We start from the raw sequence: 20231 nt of genomic DNA, 5'->3' as shown, positions 1-20231 counted from the left end.
GGGATTAAAGGTGATTTTCTTTTAAAGGTAGTTACAAGCCTTACACTTTCGATCGAATCGAAATCCAATCTACCAGAGGTTGGGGAGGGTTCGAATCACATCATATGGTTATTCTAAATTGAAAATAAAATAAGAGAAGTAGGGAAGATGGAGGGAAAAGAAGGAAGATTTTTTACATCACTTGTCCATATTTTACTTTGACTTTAGACACTTCTTTTTTTAAGTTTTCTTCTTCTTGATTTCTAATGTGTTTTTTTGTTCTTATGTTTCAACTTGAAGATGATAGTAAATGTATTTAGTATAGGGATTATGAGTTGTGAGTTGAGAGAGTTCTTTTAGAGGGATTGATAAGAGTGAGAGAGATTAAGAGTTGAAAGAGATGACTTGAGGGTGGGGGGTGTTCAAATATTTGTTTCTTGGGCCTTTTTTGTTGGGAAGGAAGGGGTTTTATAGGACTTTGGGGATGTTTGTTAGGGGTAAAATGGGGTGAAAAGGTAAAAAATAATAGAATGGTGTGAGGTTTGTGAATGGGTGTGTAAATTAAAGGTGGTGGAAGGGTATTTGTAAAAGAGGATGTAAATGGGTTGTTGTGATCCAAATGGGTTGGATCTTGCAAGCTATTGAATGTAGTGATTTTTGGTTAGAAGAATGGGAGTGTAAGGAAATGGTTGTAGAATTTTTTGGGAGGGCAGAAGATGTGGTGACATGTGTCGAAAAGGTGTAGGGGTGTGTGTTAGGTGAGTTGATTAGGAAGAAGGGGTGTAGGGGTGACTTGTGATGGGAGGTTCGGAGAAAATGATGGGGGTAGGTTATAGGTATGAGTAAGATATGAGTAGGTAGGTTTTTTATAGAAGGGTGATGGGGTTGGTAGATAAATTAGGGAGGTGGGTTGAGGTGATGACATGTGTCCCTTTATGATGATCTTGAGTTATTGTAGTGATTGGTTGTGATTATTGGATTGAGACTTGGACTTGGGATAGTGGTTGAACTTTGAGTCTAATGGGCTTGGTAGTGGGTTGTGTGTGTATAGGGTTGGATTTTGAGTAGTAGGTTGAGTATGTATTTGGGTTAGAGTTGGGTTTCTAACTCATGAGCCAAGCAAGTGAGGGCCTTAGACTATTTATTAGAAAGATAAGTGAATTTTTGGAGGGTTTAGGCCTTGAGGCTCGTTTCAAATTTTGTGGATTATTGCACTTTACATGGAAGGCCCGTCCAAATTCGGATTTCTACACATGAGAAGTGCGTCTTGATTATCATCAATGTATCATGGGATATTATTACCATAAATCCTAGATAACATGAGTAATAGTTACAACTGAATTATTATCTCCCATTAATGAGTTTACTCTATAAATATGAAGGCCTCTACCACTCAAACCTAAGGCACAAACCACACAACAATTTATCGCTCTTATTTTTATCTTCTTACTCTGCAACTTATAAAATACTAACGTGATCGTCGGAGGCTTCTTAATGACACCACACCAGTGTCTTTTCAGATTAAGGAGAACGAAGAAGGCAATCCAAAATAGAAAAATTCACTAGAAAAGATAATTAAAACTTAGAAGATCATCAAAGAAGAAGATCGAAGAGACACATTAATTTTAGTATGGATCTCGATGAGTAGGAGATTTGAAAGATCCCCACACTTTAATTATAGAACTTATATTTTATTAGTGAAGATAAATTCATAAAGATACAAGCAAGATTGAATTTTGATGACTTTTTTGTGAAAATGATCTTGTTTGAATTGAATCAATTTTTTAAAATTCCTCTAAATTCCCAAAGTTTTCTATCAAAGTAAGCATGCCTATAAATAAGGATCTGGATATGACTTTTGGAGGATTCTTTGGACCAAGGATTCTAACTAAGAGTGCTAATTTTTGAACTCAACCTGACAGGGGGATTCAAAACTCACCAACGTGGCAAGGGCAAAGAACCGTTGATTCCGTCCCTTGGGATACACAACCGACCTGACCAACCTTCCATCTGCAGTTGTGTATCCGGAGGGTACAGTTGTGTATCCCAAGCAAAAGAATCCATAGTTCTTTGGGCATGACACATCAGTGAGTTTTTGAATCCAGCTGTCAGGTTGAGTTCAAAAATCATTACTCTTCTAACTAAACATTGTTGACTCCTTAATACAAATCACACCAATACCCAGTGCCCATGCAACGAGCACAATGAGTATGAGTAAGTTTGAAATGTGTGTGCTTGTCGAGATTTCTGAAAATAATGAGAGGGACAATGGGCTATTTAATGATAGGTAGATTTTTACTTAAATAGCAATTTAGGCGGTGCTGGAAAAGAAAAAAAAAACAAAGAATACAGGATAGTTTTGTAAATTTCTTCATTGGAGGTTGGTTATGTAATTTGAGAATGAATAAGGTGCCTTTGAAATTGAAACTTGTGATAGAAAGGTTGGAGCTTCAATTATTGGGGATATGAGTAACTGTCTCCGCTCTAATAATTTGTTGTTTCTGAGCTATCCCACATGCCTGCTTGGCTGTTTGCTTTGGGAATCCAATGATACCTTCTCCCCAATTTAATATAATGAAAAAAAAAGATTAAAAAAACAAAGAGGAAGAAAGAGAAAAAAAGAACAAGTTAATACAATGTCAATATTAGAAGATGAACTTTTATTCTACAAATCATGAACATATATGGTTTTGACCAGGCACAATGAACTGTCTTACCAGACCTGGCATTACGTGAAGCATGTTTAAAGCAAGGAATGGAGCATCCATGTGTATCTTTTGGGTCAATGAATTCAGGGCTGTAAATGGAGTGGATTAGATCTGAAACCCGATCCATTCTGATTCAATGACTTTAGCTTTGGATCCAGGATTTAGTTTCCAACAAGGACTCAATTTGATAATCTATCGGACTGGTTCTACATCAACCATGTCCTGATCCGATAGGTGCTCCATAAACTATCCCAATTATATAATATATATTGTTTTAAGTCAAATGGGAAGTAGACCCAATGTTGTTGTACTTGGGTCGCAATATTAAAATCTGGTAAAAATGCACTGATAAAAGTCTGACCCCATGCTTATTAGATTGATTTCAGGTTTGATCCGTTTCGTCTCAGATTTTGGTTGTTGACCAACCTCCATTCATTGAAAACCCTATTCATGGGATGGGTACGGATAGGATTAGTAATAAATTGATTAGTACAGATGGAATGAAATTTTTTGAATCAAATTATCATTAGTGTAAATTGATACAATCAAATAAGAAATTTATTATGTTCATATGCAATCAAATCTGTCATTTTAAGCTTTGGACCTATTCCAGTATATAATGTGTTGTTGGGTCTTTGCTCTTAATCCAATATGCATATCTAAAGTATATTATATAAATATACATCATTTATACATTTTCAAACACATTCTGCGATGGTGGACATGGTTAATCCAAAGCCGACACGATACATTATCAAATCAGACCCTTATGGGGTCCAATTATGATTGGAAACCCAATCCATGATCCGACCCAGAGTTATTGGATCTGAATGCATCAGATTTCTTGTCTGAGCCGACCCATTGATAGATCTAAATGGGTTAGGCCCCACATGATGAGTCTACCATTAGATCTCCTTTATTCAAACTTAAAATGTATCCTCACCGACAAATCAGATTCATTTTTATTGCAGCTGATCTCACAATCAATATGGGTCTTAATATCATCCTTTTATAGTTCAGATAGTTAAATTGAAGAAAGAAAACAAAATACTTCCAATGCATCATTTGTTTGGATATTGCTGTAGATAATGTTTGGTATGTGACGACGTCATTGATATTCTTCAACATTTGTGTGGTTAGAGTATACCTTTCAAGTCATTAAGGGATTCATAGAGTGGTACTTAGAAAACAAGGTCAGCTGTCTCCATCGAAATTAAGTTACATTATATCAAGATGTTCCCTCTACGGCAACCATGTCATAAGATCATTTCAATGGTGATCATGAAACTTCGAAGGCTATCTATTAAAATTCAAAGGCATTCCCCCCCCCCCCCCCCCCCCCCCCCCCGTTCACTCAATAATAATAATCATCTTTAATGTGGAGAAGTGCGAGTATCCTAGAGGTAAATCCATATTAATTAGTATTTTTTAATTTGCAAAAGAAAATAAAAAATCTTAGGATAGATCTATTAACATATTTATAATAATATAAATATACATGAGATGAACCTATCAAGAGAAGATTACCTTCAATGAGGGTTTATTCTCTAGTTCTATTGCTATTAAAGAAGGTTGCAGACACTCTAATTTAAACGGGCCATCACTCGAAACGACCCAAAAATACTGGTTTTTTAATAAAATTTGTCAACGGACCTCAAAGGCCCTAATCAATGAAATTTTGATCGATTTGGAGGATCCTAAGACCTCCTAAGGGCCTAGTAGGCCCACCCAAAAAGATTCGGTGTACCCCCCCCCCCCCCCCCCCCACCTTCACTGCTCCACCCCCAAAATCAAAGATACCAGATTTCTAATAAAGTTTGCCAACGGGCCTAAAAAGTCCAATTTGTCAACACATGACACTTTCATCGATTTAAGGTCCCTAAAACCCCTAAAGATTTAAATGATCCAGCAAATGAGACTTGGGACCCCCCCATCTTCCAACATTCACCGCTCCGCTCCCGAAACCAAAATACCAAATTCTCAATAAAATTCACCAACGGGCCTCTATGGCCAAATTCGACTAAAAATGACATTTTGATTGATCTGATGATTCCCAAAATCCCTAAAAAGATAAATAAATGTAAAATGAGAATTGGGATACCCACCATCTTTCATAACCCTCACCGCTCCACCTCCGAATCCAGAAAAAATCCTAAACCCACCTAAGGCCCACAAACCTTCAAACCTCCAAAATTAATTTCTTACCTTATCCCCTAACTTAAACCCAATCCCACATCACTTAAAACCTAAAACATACCCACCCTAAAAAAAATCCAATTCAAAACAATTCCTACCTAATCCAAAATAACCTACAACCTCCCCAAAACCCAAGCCCAATACACTAAAGCCCAAAAACCATTATCCATATCCAATCCACATTCATACTCACAACCTTAACCCACTAACCATTATCCACATCAATCAATCATCATTTTTTATCATAAAAAATGACACATGTCATCACCCCATCTCACCTCTCTCATTCAACTACCTACCCTCATCATCTTTCTTTAACCATCTATCTACCCACATCACTTCTCTCCAAAAATCACCTCAACCCATACCCTTCCCTAACTTATCCACCTTACTCTTCTCTAACACAACCAATCACCCACATCTCAACCCTTATCACCCTAACTCATAACCTTTCTCTAAACACTCCACCAACTCACATCACTACCCACACCTCCCATCATCATTTCTTACAAATCCACTTCTACAAATAAAACCCACACCCCTCATCTCCAATCCAACACTCCTTCTCTTCAATCAATTCATCTAAATCACCTCATCTCTCATTCTTTTTGTCACATGTCATCATCCCATCAACCCTCCCAAAAACCTAAACACCTAATCCCTTATATAACCCATTCTCCTAATCTAAACACCTCACCTCTTCAACCAACCTAACACACAATCTAACACCTAACTCCTTACACCCCATTCTCTCCATCTCACATCACTCATCTCATTTCACCAAACACTCTATCCAAATGGATTGGGTAAGATCCAAACCATTTGGATCAAAAAACAACGCACTTACCTTCATTACATAAATACCCTCATTCCAATCATAAATTTCATACCCCTCACCTTTAAACCTATGTCATTATCTACTCTCCCAACAATTCACCCCAATATATCCCTAAAGTAACCCCTAAATATCTATAAATACCCTCTCCTCCTCCTAAAAATGGTGACCAATTTCCTTCCCCCCCAAGTCTCACATAAAAGTATTACACTCACCTCAATTCTCTCATCATCTCTCCCTTACTTCTTCAATCATACAAAAAATAATATTCTCATAAATCACTAAGGACATAAAGAAGAAGAATCTAAGAAGAAGAAAATGAGGAAAAAGATTGAAGCTTCAAGGTTGATTTTAAAAAAATCCCCTTCCCTCTTTCTCTCTCTCTCTCTCTCTCTTTACCCTCTTCACCTCCCTCTTCTATAATCCCCCTCATTTTTTAATTTTTTTTTTAAAAAGACTTAGGATGTAATGCTTCCCCTCTCCTATCTCCAGTAGATCTGACTTCAGTTCCGTTGAAAGTATGGGGGTTGTAATCTCTTTCAAAATTAAAGATCGATTTTAAACCTTTTAAAACATTTTCAGGCAATCGGAATCCAGATTCTTTTCAACTTATGAGAATGAATTCGTAACCCCAACACTTTTTCAAAAATACATGTAATCCCCAAGGCTAATTGTTTATAGGGATCATCCCCTTCGATGGGATGATCCCATAATCGAGCCGAAAGAAAATCCCTACTTAGGGTACAAATTATCGACATGTGGCACTTCATTTTATTTACATTTTTATCCAAAAAATTAACCGAGTTTAATTGAGGTTACCACCATTTGGTGGGGAGAAAAGGGTGCCTAACACCTTCTCTTTTATCCAATCGAGCCGCTTACCCCAATCTCAAGTTGATTAGCACCTTATTTGAACGAGAGTCATTAAACGTCGAAAATGACAATTTTTGAAAAATGTACATCGGGTAACCATTCACATCCTCTTACAAAATGAATGATGGTGATTCCAAACCTTCGTAGAAGTGGACTCATAATCGAGAATGACGCATCTACAAAGGTAAAGTAAGAAAAACTATTATTCTAAGAAACGTAAAGTGCAAGTAAAGTAAAGAAACTAAAACTTCTACAATATGAATTTAAATTACATGGAAATAAAGAAATAAAGTATAACAACCTAATCTATTGCTCTCAAAGAGCTTATTGAGAACTTATTGGGGGGACAAGTGGATTACCCCTAAGAGGGATTAGTCTCTCTCCCAAGTCTCTAAACTAAAAATTTAAAGAACTACATTAAGGAGCAAATAAGTAAGGTAAGTAAGAAAAGTACTCAAAAGTAAAAAGGAGGGGAGAGAGAGAACAAGGGGATTAAAAGGACGACGTTGGAGGGTTTATCCCCACCTTGGTCTTCTTATTTTCTTCCTCCTTCTACTTCTTTTTTGTGAGAACTTCTTAGGTATTTAGGAAAGGGTTTGGACAACATTTTAGATTACTTGAACTTTCTTTACCTTAGGGATAAACTTGTCCTAAATCATAGGATTCCTAATATTTTTCAATAAAACCTTTAGAAAAAAACCCAAATTATCCCTCCTCTCCTTAGACTTGATGGTCTTTCACTCACTTGTAGGTCTCACCAATCATAATGATCAAGAGGATAGGATTATAAAAGGTCATAGTTTCTACAAAATTCTTTGAGGAGGGTAAAAAGATCCTAAGTCATTGGTTTTGGGTCAAATCCAAGAGAACTAGGCTAGATGGCATGTAAATATTGGTTGAGATTTCAGATATTAAGGTCATCTAAGCAACTAATTCTCTAACAACCTAGGGTTAAGAATGCCTTTGCTCATAAGTTATTGAGAATTTTATGTGTAAAGGGAAATAATTGCATATTAATCTTAGCCGTACACATGTCCAAGCCTACCGAATGGTACCTAACTCAGATTAGTTTAAGAGATGCTACCTAGCAAGTAGGGCAGGTCAAAGCAGAGGCCTCCCTAGTCTGGCTAGTAGGGCAGCACAGCATTAAGTAGAGCCAGCCCTGCCAGGCAAGGCAGACCAGACCTCAAGAAAATTGTAATATTGTTGCCTGCACGACAATTTTAGAAATCCCATATGTAATCATAACAGATAAACTTGATCATTCCAAGATACCCTGATTAGGTAAACAACCCTTCATACTCAGTAGAAATCCCATGATTACGGCCTATACTATAGCCTATAGAGGGGAAAACCCTAGGGAGAGGTAGGGGGGTTAAATAACATAGTAAGCACTATTATAGAGGGGACTAGAAAGACTGAGGACAAGTCAGTATCGATTATTGTTCCTCTGTCTCTCTAACTTGAGTGTCAGAGTGTCTATGGTAGGTACTAGGCCATCGCGAAGAAGGAAATATCAAGAACTTCTTCGAGATTAGTGCGTGAGGGATTTATTAGAGCCGTCGATCAGATTCTGACCGCGCACAATTGACGCCGTCTGTGGGAAACCAATAGCAAATTGATTCCAGTTTAAACAATAGTGAAATCTACAAGAATGAATGAAGTCAATGCGTCCTTGCCAGCGGCTCCGGTTGCAGACACACAACTTTTGACAATGTTGGAACCTATGAGAAAGCAGCAAGAAGATATGAAGAAGATGATGAATGATTTTATAAAGCAAAACAAGAACTTAAGTCAATATCTCGATGACTGCCAACAGGTGGAACGAGACAACATACCGAAGGATCCTCAGGCGACATGTAAATATAACCATGCCTCTAGTATGGAGGGAAGCATGCCGTCATTGATCCCTATAGGATAGTACAAGATAGAGGTTGCTACAGCAGCCACTCGGACCAAACCTGTAATAGACGTGACTTAAGAAGAGGTTAGAGAGATGATTAGAAAGGATAAGGAGATGATGAGGATCGTAGACGTGGGCACAGCAGTAGCATAAGTTGTTTGGGAAATACAGAGATCTCCCTTTCTCGTGAAGATTTTAATCGAAGAAATCTTCAAGAAGTTCATACCGCCATGATTTACCCCTTATTTTAGAACGAGGGACTCGGTGGAGCATTTGTTTCATTTTCGACAGATGCTCGCGTTGTGGGAAGAAAAAGAGGGGTTAATGTGTAGCCTGTTCCCTTCGAGTTTGCAGGGGAACACTTTGACCTAGTTTCACAAGCTACTGTATAGATTCATTAGCTTATTTGAGGAATTTTGTACTGCATTTGTCACTTGGTACATTGGCAATCGAAAGAGTGGAGGAGACGTAGACGCATAACCCAGCATGAGGCTAAGATTAGGTAAGAACCTTAGAGAATTCACTAGGAAGCTCAGAGAGGAAGAGATGTTACTAGAGAGTTGTGATGAACGAACAATAGTAATAGCATTCAAAAATTTCTTACCCTCTAACTTAGGATTATATAAATCCCTTGTAAAGAAGAGGACAAAAACTTTAGGTGAGCTATTTGAGAGAGTGAAGAAATATATTTTCTTATAAGATGATCCTAGAAATTCAATGGGAAAGGGTGAAAGCACCCTCAATCCGCGGGGGTATGCAAATCCACTTTTGATTTTTGAGGTTTGGGAGTTGCCACCTAGTTATTACGGTCTAGGAATTGAGCATTGACTCTAAATAGATAAAAACAACTAATTTATGAATAAAAAGAAACTATGGTCCAAGGATTATGTTACGTGATTGGAAGGTGTTAGGTACCAACCCCGTCCGGCAAATGTCAGTCTCTATTAATTTCCAAAAAAGGGTTACATTGCTAAAAGACCTTAAATAAATAAAAAAATAATTAAAATTAAATTAAAATAAAATAAAAATTATACCTAGAAGATCACAATGATTTGTTTCCTCAGAGCTGGTGGAGAGACTCCTCGTATGAGATTTCTTGCTTTTTCTCCGTCATTGGATCTACTTCAAATCTCCAAGTTGAGGTGCCTTCATCTTAGATCTAAGTATTTTTTATATATTTTGGAGGGTTTCTGTATGTTTTGGAAGGGTTTCTAGGTGTTATTTTGAGCAAAAGTTGGGTTTAGATGATAGGTAAGGGGTTAGGACTTTAAAATCAAGGTTTGGGGAAGGATAGGATCTTTTGACCTACTTTTCCTAGGATTTTCTTTGATCCTACTGTAGACACCTCAATTTGAACGGGCCACTTCTCGAAAAGGCCCAAAAATACAGATTTTCCAAATAAATGTGTCAACGGGCCTTAAGGGCCCAAGTCGTTGAAAAATAACATTTTGACCAAACCGAGGCCCCTAAGACCTCTCAATGGTTTAGGAGGCCACCAAAAGGACTCGGCCAACCTTACGCTTTCCCAACATTCACCGCTCCGCTTCCAAAATAAAAAACGTCAAATTTTCGATAAATTTCACCAACGGGCCTAAAAAGCCCGATTCGCCAACACGTGGCATTTTTGATCAAATTAATGATTGCAAAAATCTAAAAAAAATTTAAAATTAAAAAGGTGAGACTTGAGATGCCTACCCCTCTTCAAAAACTATCACCGCTCCGCCTCCGTATTCGTAAAAACCATTTCTAAAACCCAAGCCCAACACTACAAAGCCCACAAATCATTAACCATATCCAATTCATTATCCAACCCACAACCCTAACCCATAAACCACAACCCACATCAACCAATCACTCTTTTATCATCAAAAGATGACACATGTCATCACCCCATCTCACCTCCCTCACCCAACTACCTACCCCATTAATTTGCTTTAAATCCCATCTACCCACACATCAACCCATCACCTTTTCTCTCAAATCAAACACATCTACCCACACCCCTAACCTATACCTCCCCTAATCTACCCTCATCATTCCCTACAAAACCTACATCTACAACCTAAACCTACACCATCCTCTCAAGTCAAACACTCAACCTCTCCCATCAACCTATCCCAACCCTTCATTTTCACCCACTTTAACACATGGCATCATCTCCTTCATCCTCCCAAAATATCATCAACCACCTCTTTAAATCCTCCATTCTCTTAAACCAAACACCATTTAATCTCAACCACCATCTTAAACTTACCTCACCAAACACTCCACCCAAATGGGTTGGGTAGGATCCAAACCATTTGGGTCAAAACTCACCCATTTAACCCCCTTCCCTAAATACCCTCCAATCTCCTCTAAATTACACCCACTTCTCTCTCAAACTCATAACCATTCTACCCATTTTCTTCACTTCACCCCATTATATCCCTAAAATAACTCCTAAACATCTATAAATACCCTCATCCTCTTCCCAAAAATGGCCCCCAACTTCTCATTACAAAACTTCTCCCCAACACTCTCTCTACTAACAACCATCATCAATTCTCACCAAGTTTACCAACTCTTTCACACAAATCCTCTACAAGTCTCACTAAAACAAAAGAAATCCCTACTCTCTCTAATCACTTCTTCCCATTCTCATACTCTCATATTATACTAAGGACTCAAGAAGACTCAAGCAAGAAGAAGAAAAGAAGAAACAAGATACAAGGTGGGTTTGAAGCACCCCCCTCTCTTTCTCTAACCTTCTACTCTTTCCCTCTTCTAACACCCCCTTCTTCTATTTTATTTTACCCCTTTTGATGATTGGGCCCCAAGGCTAAGGTTCATAAGGGTCATTTCCATTAATGAAATGACCCTATGATCAAGCCGAAAATGAATCCCTACTTAGGGAACATATGCACCCACGTGGCACATTTTTTTCACCTTCTTTTAAAAATAAAAAATGATCGAGTTAGTTGAGGTTACCACTATTTAGTGGGGAGAAAAGGGTGCCTAACACCTTCCCTTTTCTCCAACCGAGCCGCTTACCCCGGATCTTAAGGTTTGATCCGTACCTTATCCACGTGAGTCACTAAAATGCCAAAATGTCACTTTTTTCAAAAATGCACATCGGGTGACCATTCACACCCACTTACAATATGAATGGTGGCGACTCCAAATCATAGTAGATGTAGTCATCATAATGACGAAATCTCGCGTCTACAGCTTGGCGACTCCACTGGGGAGTAAAGGCTCCACCCTCGTGTCAACTCGGTTATTTTGGTAAAAAAGGAAAGGTTTCAATCTTTATTTTTATTTTTTTATTTTTGCAAGCTAACAATACTTGTTGTGTTTGTTGTATTTATTGTTTAGGTAGGTTTCCTTTATTTATTTACTTGCTTGAAAAAAAAAAAAAAAAAAATCCGATTTTCACTTTATTTCTCCGATTACGTCATTTTAAGCATGCGTATCATCAAACAAATGAAAAAAAAAATTTTCTTTTTTGGCCCAAGCCAAAAACCAGAGGCAATGTGCCTCAAAATGTGTATAAAAAAATAAAAAAAATAAAAAAAATAAAAAAATAAAAAAAAAGTCGTTTTTCTTCTTTTTTGGCCGAATGGACAGTCGAACTTAAAATGATCATAACTTTCTCGTCCGATCTCCGATTAGCTATTAGTGCATATCGATTTGGGGTAGAACAAAATTTTCTACCAAATGTGACAAAGTCAGAAACATTTTGACAACTCAGAATCGGTTTTTGAGCTCATTTACTATCGTTTACGCTATCATTTCCGTTTGACGTCTCGTCGCGATACAAAATGAGTAGGAAAGAAAAGCATAAAAAAAGGAAAAAAATTTGGCCCAAGCCAAAAACCAGAGGCAATGTGCCTCAAAATGAGCACATAAAAATTTTTATTAAAAAAAAATTATAAAAAAAAAAATTAATTAAAAAAAAAAAAAAAAAAAAAAAATTTTTTTGCTCAACTTGTTCCTTACATCAGTCTTGGAAACTTTCCTCTTGGAACTTATTTTTATTTTAAGTTTTAAGGCTTCAAAAGATCAAAACGGATCATCTTTTCCAAACTCAGGGCGTACCGCTCGCCACTTTTTGATGGGTCAAAATGAAAATTCAAAGTGATCATTGGTTGGACTATAAAAAAATGAGAAGTCCTTTTATGATTAGTTCATTCGTAAAATTGAAAAAAATGATGAAAAAAAAAAAAAATTTGATTGGTTGATGATGAATGTGCGACTCTTACGGACTAATTATCTAAAATGCTATGATCTGGCCAACGGGCCCACTCATCTGAAAAATGCCCCGGGCGCACCCTATCTTATTTGCACACACCACTAGCACGTTTAATTTACTGTACTGCACGCTTGCATGTCCCTAATAGCCAACGTGGCACTAGTGCGTGGCCCGGTCTCCTCGGAGATGCGACGTCATTCATGAAAACCACAACTCCAATCACGTACCGTAAGGTATATAAAACTGGGGCATCAATACCGTTTGATCAGGTGATTCTGAAAGGTATATTGATACACCCACGTTGGAGCGACCTGAGCCTTTGTCCTATTGTAAGCCGCACGGTCACATGTCCCGATTGCCAACGTAGTACTAGTACGTGGTCGGTCCCCTCGCGGGATGCGAAAACCATTTATGAAAGCTACAACTCTTGACTCGTACCCATAGGTATATAAAAGATAATCCAAGTACATCAATTGCACTTCTTGGTCAAAACCAGTGCCTAAGCAAGATCCTGCCCCGCTGTACCCTACTGTACGAGGGGGATAGATTACGTCTATTCTAGACGAGAGGTACTTAAGCGGGCCTTTGCTCAGCATCGTGCGCCACCTCTCAACTGGGGATCAAACTGGCTATTTTTGGCTTCAGAGAAGTGAATTGAAGTTTTAGATTATCACCTATACGGTATATCAAACCAAGTCACCACGTACCGTCTGATTGAGTACGCTTGAGAGGTATATAGGTGTGCTTGGGCAAGAGTGGCCAGATAAAAATGCATTGCAGTAGTAAGCTTAGAGTCTAGAAGCCTTCCCTGTAAGTCACAACTCGAACTTATCGCGGGTGTTCCCGGGTTGTTGAAAGAAACTCGATGATTGATGTATGCGAATGATCAAAGTGTATGATTGTCCTCAAGGGTCAAAATTTTGTTTTCAGAAATTAAAGGGGTACACCGACCCAATAAAGAATCCAGTTCTTGCAAAAATTCAATAATGACCCAGTCCATCTCGATCCAATGATCATGATAAGACGGGCCATTCAAATCAAAATGAAAATCAAATTTTCAAAAAAAAAAAAAAAAAAAAAGTGTTTTCAAGAAAGTGTTTTCCATAAGAACAAAGAGTTTCAAAAGAAAAGTAATTTTTACATAGACCTTGGAAATGTACTGAACTATTCTCTTGTGTCAACTCAGGATGCTGGCTGCAGGCAATAACCCAATCGACCAATTGGTCAAAACAACTGTCACTGGGATGCACACCGTAGAGAAATTCAACTTTGCAAAATTCATGTTGAGATGCGCCTTGTACTTTCACGAGTTTGAGATAGATTGGAACCTTTTGCACGCTATGGCTAAGCGTTGGAATCCTTATCTTCACATCTTCCACATTGGGCATATGCACTTGTGTCCTACTCATGAAGACTATTGTGGTATCATGGGGATATCTACTTCAGGTCCTCTAGTCAGGCCTTCATTGAAGACAGGATATTCTGGTGATCTCGCCACAGGCCTAAACATTTCAAAGGAAGAAGCCAAGGCCTTAGTCCGTAACGGGAGATTGGATTTAGTACCCTTATTGAGTCCATACCACTCTCGTAGTCATCCCATCAATGTAAAACCAGAAGCTTGGAGAGCCACTAGAGACTATCGATTATGTTTAGGGATCCTAGCCCAATACATACTGACCTCCAAAAGCGAGGGTCAAACTGTTCCTGAGTCTTTCATAGACATAGCTTCCCAGCTCTCTAGAAAAGCCAATCCCGTACCTCTTATTCTAGCTGAAACCTTCTCAGGTTTGGATGCCATAAAAAATGGTGAGGGAAGGGATTTCAAAGGAAGCCCTCACCTACTTTACATGTGGCTCTGCGACCGTCTCAAAATTGTGGACATTCCTTCAACCCTCGAGTATAGGCCAGAGCACTTTTCCAAGAGAAACATGTTAGTGCGTCACAACTCAGTCAAGGCTTGGGGCAAATGGTTGGATTCTCGTCTTGCACGTCATATTGGTTTGAGATGCCCTTGGTGGATGACGGACTACCCTGTTTTAGGTACCAAAGGATCCTATTATGTCCGTTTGATCGGACTAGATGAGACATCTTTTTACCAACCTGCTTTGATCCCAGAACAGTACGGAGTACCTATAGAATTTTCGCTACCTCAACCCAAACAATTCTTTTCTCCCGAACCATTGACTGAAAAGTTAGTGCATCTCATTGAGAAGGCGTGGAACAAACGCACCTTAGGGTATCCAGATGGACCAGCAGAGTTCAAAGAGTCAGTCGTTAGAACTAAAAGAAGCAAGCCTAATTGTCCCAGCAATCCTGATGACGATCAAAACAAATCCAAGCGTCCATGTAAAAGAATGTAAAACAGGATTATTTGAAAGTTGTAATTCAATGAAAATCTTATCTGTCAAACAATTTTCAATAGTTCAATGAAATTTCTTTCAGTATATTTGTGGATAATCATGGCATAAATGAATTGTTTAATGGGTTGGTGTACAAAATTCAAAATGTAATCTTCTTTTTCAAAATGTCTTACCGACTCCGTGTCGATGCCAGCTCCATGCTGATGTAATCATTTTAAATTTTACCGACTCCGTGTCGATGCCAGCTCCATGCTGATGAAATCATTTTAAATTTTACCGACTCCGTGTCGATGCCAGCCCGTGCTGATGAAATCATTTTTGAATTTTACCGACTCCGTGTCGATGCCAACTCCGTGTTGATGAAATCGTTTTTAAAATTTGTACCGACTCCGTGTCGATGCCAACTCCGTGTTGATGAAATCGTTTTTAAAATTTGTACCGACTCCGTGTCGATGCCAGCTCCGTGCTGATGTAATCGTTTTTAAATTTTACCGACTCCGTGTCGATGCCAACTCCGTGTTGATGAAATCGTTTTTAAAATTTGTACCGACTCCGTGTCGATGCCAACTCCGTGTTGATGAAATCGTTTTTAAAATTTGTACCGACTCCGTGTCGATGCCAGCTCCGTGCTGATGTAATCGCTTTTAAATTTTACCGACTCCGTGTCGATGCCAACTCCGTGTTGATGAAATCGTTTTTAAAATTTGTACCGACTCCGTGTCGATGCCAGCCCCGTGCTGATGTAATCATTTTTAAATTTTACCGATTCCGTGTCGATGCCAGCTCCATGCTGATGTAATCATAAAAAAAAAAAAAAAAAAAAAAAAAAAATCTTTACCGACTCCGTGTCGATGCCAGCTCCGCTGATGAAATCGTTTTTAATTTTACCGACTCCGTGTCGATGCCAGCTCCGTGCTGATGTAATTCTTTTTTACCAGTCCCGTGTTGATGCCAACATCACGTTAAGGTCGGCTCCAAGCCAAAGAACTCTTTCTTTAAAACTCGTTTGCTTTAAAATAAATAACTTTACCCGACCTAATGAAATGTCAAGCATTTTTTTTGTAAATAAGATAGTAATGCTTGGTCTTCTGTACCCAAGGTGGCCAAACGAAAGAAGTACAAACACCCTGAGAAGCCTCCGTATTTCCTTCGATCTACATCAACTATGAGCAACTCAGAGGATCCACAACCTGCGACAAGTGAACTTGCCGAAGCTAATGCAATGATAGCGAAGCTCATAGAAACAACGAAAAGACAAGAACAAATGTTGATGGCTGTTTTTAGTAATACTAACTTCTTACAAGCGCAAGCCGCTCAGCACCAAGCATCTGGATCAAACCCGGAACCCCTTGAACAGACACGACCAGATCAACAGACCACCCCACCTCCTACGGTGCCAATGTATCAGGGCCCTCCACTTTACATCCCACAGAATCAACCACCCCCGGTGGTAATCCCAGATGATGAGTGTGACTTCAGGGTGCCTGAGGCCAAAAATGCCACTGATAACAAAATGGCCCAGCAGATAGAGTCTCTCCAAGAAGAGATGAGACGAATGAAAGGTGCAAATACTCTAGGAGGGACAAGATTCAGGGACCTTTGCTTTTATCCTAATGCACAGCTGCCGGCCAAATTCAAATGTCCGGAATTTGAGAAGTACAATGGGGTGGGGTGTCCTCTGTCACATCTAAAACTATACTGCGGATCCATGTGCCAATACGGCGAAGATGACAGGCTACTGGTGCAGTTGTTTCAAAGAAGCTTGACAGGGCCTGCACTCAAATGGTTTTCCGGATTGGACCATACGCTTATCAAAAGTTGGCAAGACTTGGCTGAAATGTTCTGGCATAATTATCGGTTCAACACAGATGTAGGTCTGGATCGAAATGATATGGCCAAGATGACTAGAAAGCAAAGGGAAACAGTAAAAGAGTACGCCCAGAGATGGCGGGAGTCTGCTTCACAAGTGAGGCCCGCAATGACTGAACAAGAGATGAACACCACGTTCATCTCAACACTAGGGCATGCCTTTTATACTCATCTAGTTGGACACACCACAGGCACCTTCTCAAATTTAGTTCAAGTGGCAGACCGGGTCGAGGACGGGATCCGGACTGGTTTAATATTTGACTTCACAGCCTTAAGCGCAGCGGCAGGGACATCGGCACAAAAGAAGTTCGTGCCTTTTGTCAAAAAGAAAGAGGAAGCTCAAGTCAACAATATACAACCCAGCCAACCTCTTTTCATTCAGGCACCAGTTCAGAGGCCGCAGGCACCACAAGTCCCTTGGGCGCCAGTACCTCGAGCTGCTTGGGCTCCAGCACCACAGAACCCCTTTCAGACAGTTCCTCTGCAAGCACAACCAGCACCACAGTATGGGCAAAACCAGCAGGCACGACCTAACAGGGTAAACAGAGTATTTACCAGATTGCCCATGACACTATCAGAATTACTGCCACTCTTACTCAGAGGAGAATATCTGGTAAAACGTCCACCAAATCCTGAGGCTGTGAAAGGGCCAGGGTACAACCCTAACCTGCTCTGTGAATTCCACATGGGTGCACCAGGTCACTCCACAGATCAATGCTGGCAGCTCAAGCATCAAGTACAGAACCTGATCGATAAAAAGGCTCTCATCCTAGATGGGCCTGCCAACCCACCCCAACAACAAAACATCAACCAAAACCCCCTACCTACTCACAATGGAGAGGGGAGTGGGCATAGGGTAAATGTTGTATGTGGAGAACTCGACTTCAATCCCTCGGATTTGATAGCACCTATCGGTGCAAAAGTCAGGGTACGCTTCACGAAGGAATCAAGGACGTCAACGGTTAACACAGTCAACCGTTATACAGATTCATCGCAGAATTCACAGCTACCTCTCAGAATGGCCAACCTCACTATCCATCCCCCTCATCAAAATACCGCTACCCGACCACCTTTAGTTATACCTTACGGATCACCCCATCATCAAAATTCAACCCGACCTCCCCTTGTTATACCCTACACACCACCATATTCCCAAGGATCAACTCGACCCCCTCTCCATATACCATACACCTCGTCTTCACGACCACCGCTCATCATCCCATACACTCCATCAAAACCATCGCCACCACCTCTCATCCTCAATGTAAAACCCGATCCACCTCCCATGACCATACACTCACCCAAACCATTCCCTTATAACTCTATCCAGGCAGTTCCCTGGAGTTACGAGACAACCATCACCACAACCTCCGGGGTTGAAGCCATGAAGAAAGCAATGGTGGCCGACATTGAGCATATGACAAGGGCAGGGCGGTACAAAAAAATATCGAAAAATGGGGTGAAAATCAAGGAAGAAGGCAAAGGGGTGACCGACGAAGAGAAAAGAGAAGCAAAGGGAAAGGGTAAGCTGTATAAGGAGGAGAAGACGGAAGAAAAAGTGAAAGTGACAGACGAAGAAGCCACAGACTTTATTAAGCTCATCCTCAAGAGAGAGCATAATATAGTGGACAGATTGAACAAACAGCCAGCTCAAATCAGTATCCTAGGTCTAATGCAAAAGTCAGAAGAATACCAAGAGGCATTACTGAGAGTTTTGGAAAAATCGCATGTACCTGCAACCACCTCACCTACGCAACTAGAACAAACGATTGGCCAGATAATGGCCCCCAATCCCATTATTTTCACTGAAGATGAATTTGTGCCTGGAGGAACGGGGCACGTCGAGCCACTAAACATCATGGTCATATGCAAGGGCATGATGGTTGCCAGGGTGCTGATTGATAATGGCTCAGCGCTTAATGTTTGTCCACTTGAAACCTTCCGGAAGCTCAACGCTGATTGGTCTCATGTGAAGCCCAACAACAAGGTCGTCCGAGGCTTTGACAGCTCAAGAAGAGACTCCTTGGGAGAGGTGGATTTACCCATCACAATAGGCCCGTGCACCTTCGAAGTAACATTTGAAGTCATGGAAATACCGACAACCTTCAATTTATTACTGGGCAGGCCATGGATCCACATAGCAGGGGCAGTACCTTCTTCTCTACACCAGAGAGTCAAATTCATCATGGGACAGAGAATGATATCCGTTTTGGCAGAAAACTTGATCCCGCCCGGCAGAGCTCCGGACGTGCCATTTATTGACATAGAAATGACGAAGGACAAGGCACTCTACCATTCGTACCAATTCGCGGCTGTCAATCACATCGAAAAGGGGAAGGAGAAGGTAAGAGCAAAGCTATCACGAGCAAACCTTATGATTGGTCGGATCATGAAGAGGGCAGGTTATCGACCCAAGCATGGGTTGGGACCAGGAGGAAGAGGAAGAGCTACACCGGTCGAAGCAAGAAAGGATACTCATTATTTTGGTCTGGGGTTTAGGCCCACAAAGAAGGATATAGCAGAAATGAAAGAAAAGAAGAAAGAACTTCGACTAGCAAGAAAGCAAAATCGGGAATCGAATGTCTGGAACCTCGGCCGAGTCCCTCACATTAGCGTTAGCTTCTCAAAGTCTCATATCAGACCCGACAACCTATCGGAACCACCATTGGCAAAAAGGGCAAAAACGGTAAAAATCGCACCACTGCACTTTCAAGAAGACTCAGTTGTTGAGTCCCAACCATCCTTCGTAGAAGGCATTGATGTTTTATTCAATGGGGATTCCAACGAAAGTCTATCCGAGACCGTTTTAAAATCACCAAAGTGGAAACTACCACGAACCAAGAGAAAAATCACCCTTTTCAACGGGCATTGACTGGGCATCAGTCGTCATCCCACCAAGCTTGGGAGGGACCATGCCCCAATCTGACAAAAATCAATCGGAGATCATGGTTATCTCCGAACCACCGACCAAATCACCCAACACATCACTTTCACATCTCATCCGCCCCCTCAGAGAAGGGGAAGTTCTGAACAATTGGGAGGAATTCCCATTGACCCTTGAGGCTGTTGAGGCCTCAAAAAAAAAACGTCGTTAAACGAATCTAGTTTGCCCGAGGATCATAACGAGCCCTCGTCCTCGGGTAAAGACTGTTTTGAGGGCTCCCTATCTTTATTAACGAATTCGCATGATTGTTCTTCTTATTTCAGGTATTCGAAAAGCAACAAAAAAACAAATATTCCTCAAAAAGCAAAAAAATCAAAAATTTATCAAAAGTCA

General features: G+C 40.1%; 1 protein-coding gene across 1 annotated transcript; it reads left to right on the top strand.

Moving 5' to 3' along the window:
- The first annotated feature begins 10212 nt into the window (after positions 1–10212).
- LOC147391212 (uncharacterized) lies at positions 10213–19826 on the top strand. The gene is made up of 2 exons (XM_086459029.1): positions 10213–11204; positions 16185–19826. The coding sequence occupies exon 2, from the start codon at positions 16251–16253 to the stop codon at positions 19824–19826; it is 3576 nt and encodes a 1191-aa protein (XP_086315155.1). The 5' UTR covers positions 10213–11204; positions 16185–16250.
- The last annotated feature ends 405 nt before the right edge of the window (positions 19827–20231 follow it).

The sequence above is a fragment of the Akebia trifoliata genome, chromosome 11 (assembly GCF_017979445.1).
Source record: "Akebia trifoliata isolate Shusen 1 chromosome 11, ASM1797944v1, whole genome shotgun sequence".
NCBI lineage: Eukaryota > Viridiplantae > Streptophyta > Magnoliopsida > Ranunculales > Lardizabalaceae > Akebia > Akebia trifoliata.
This window is presented reverse-complemented; position numbering and strand designations above follow the sequence as displayed.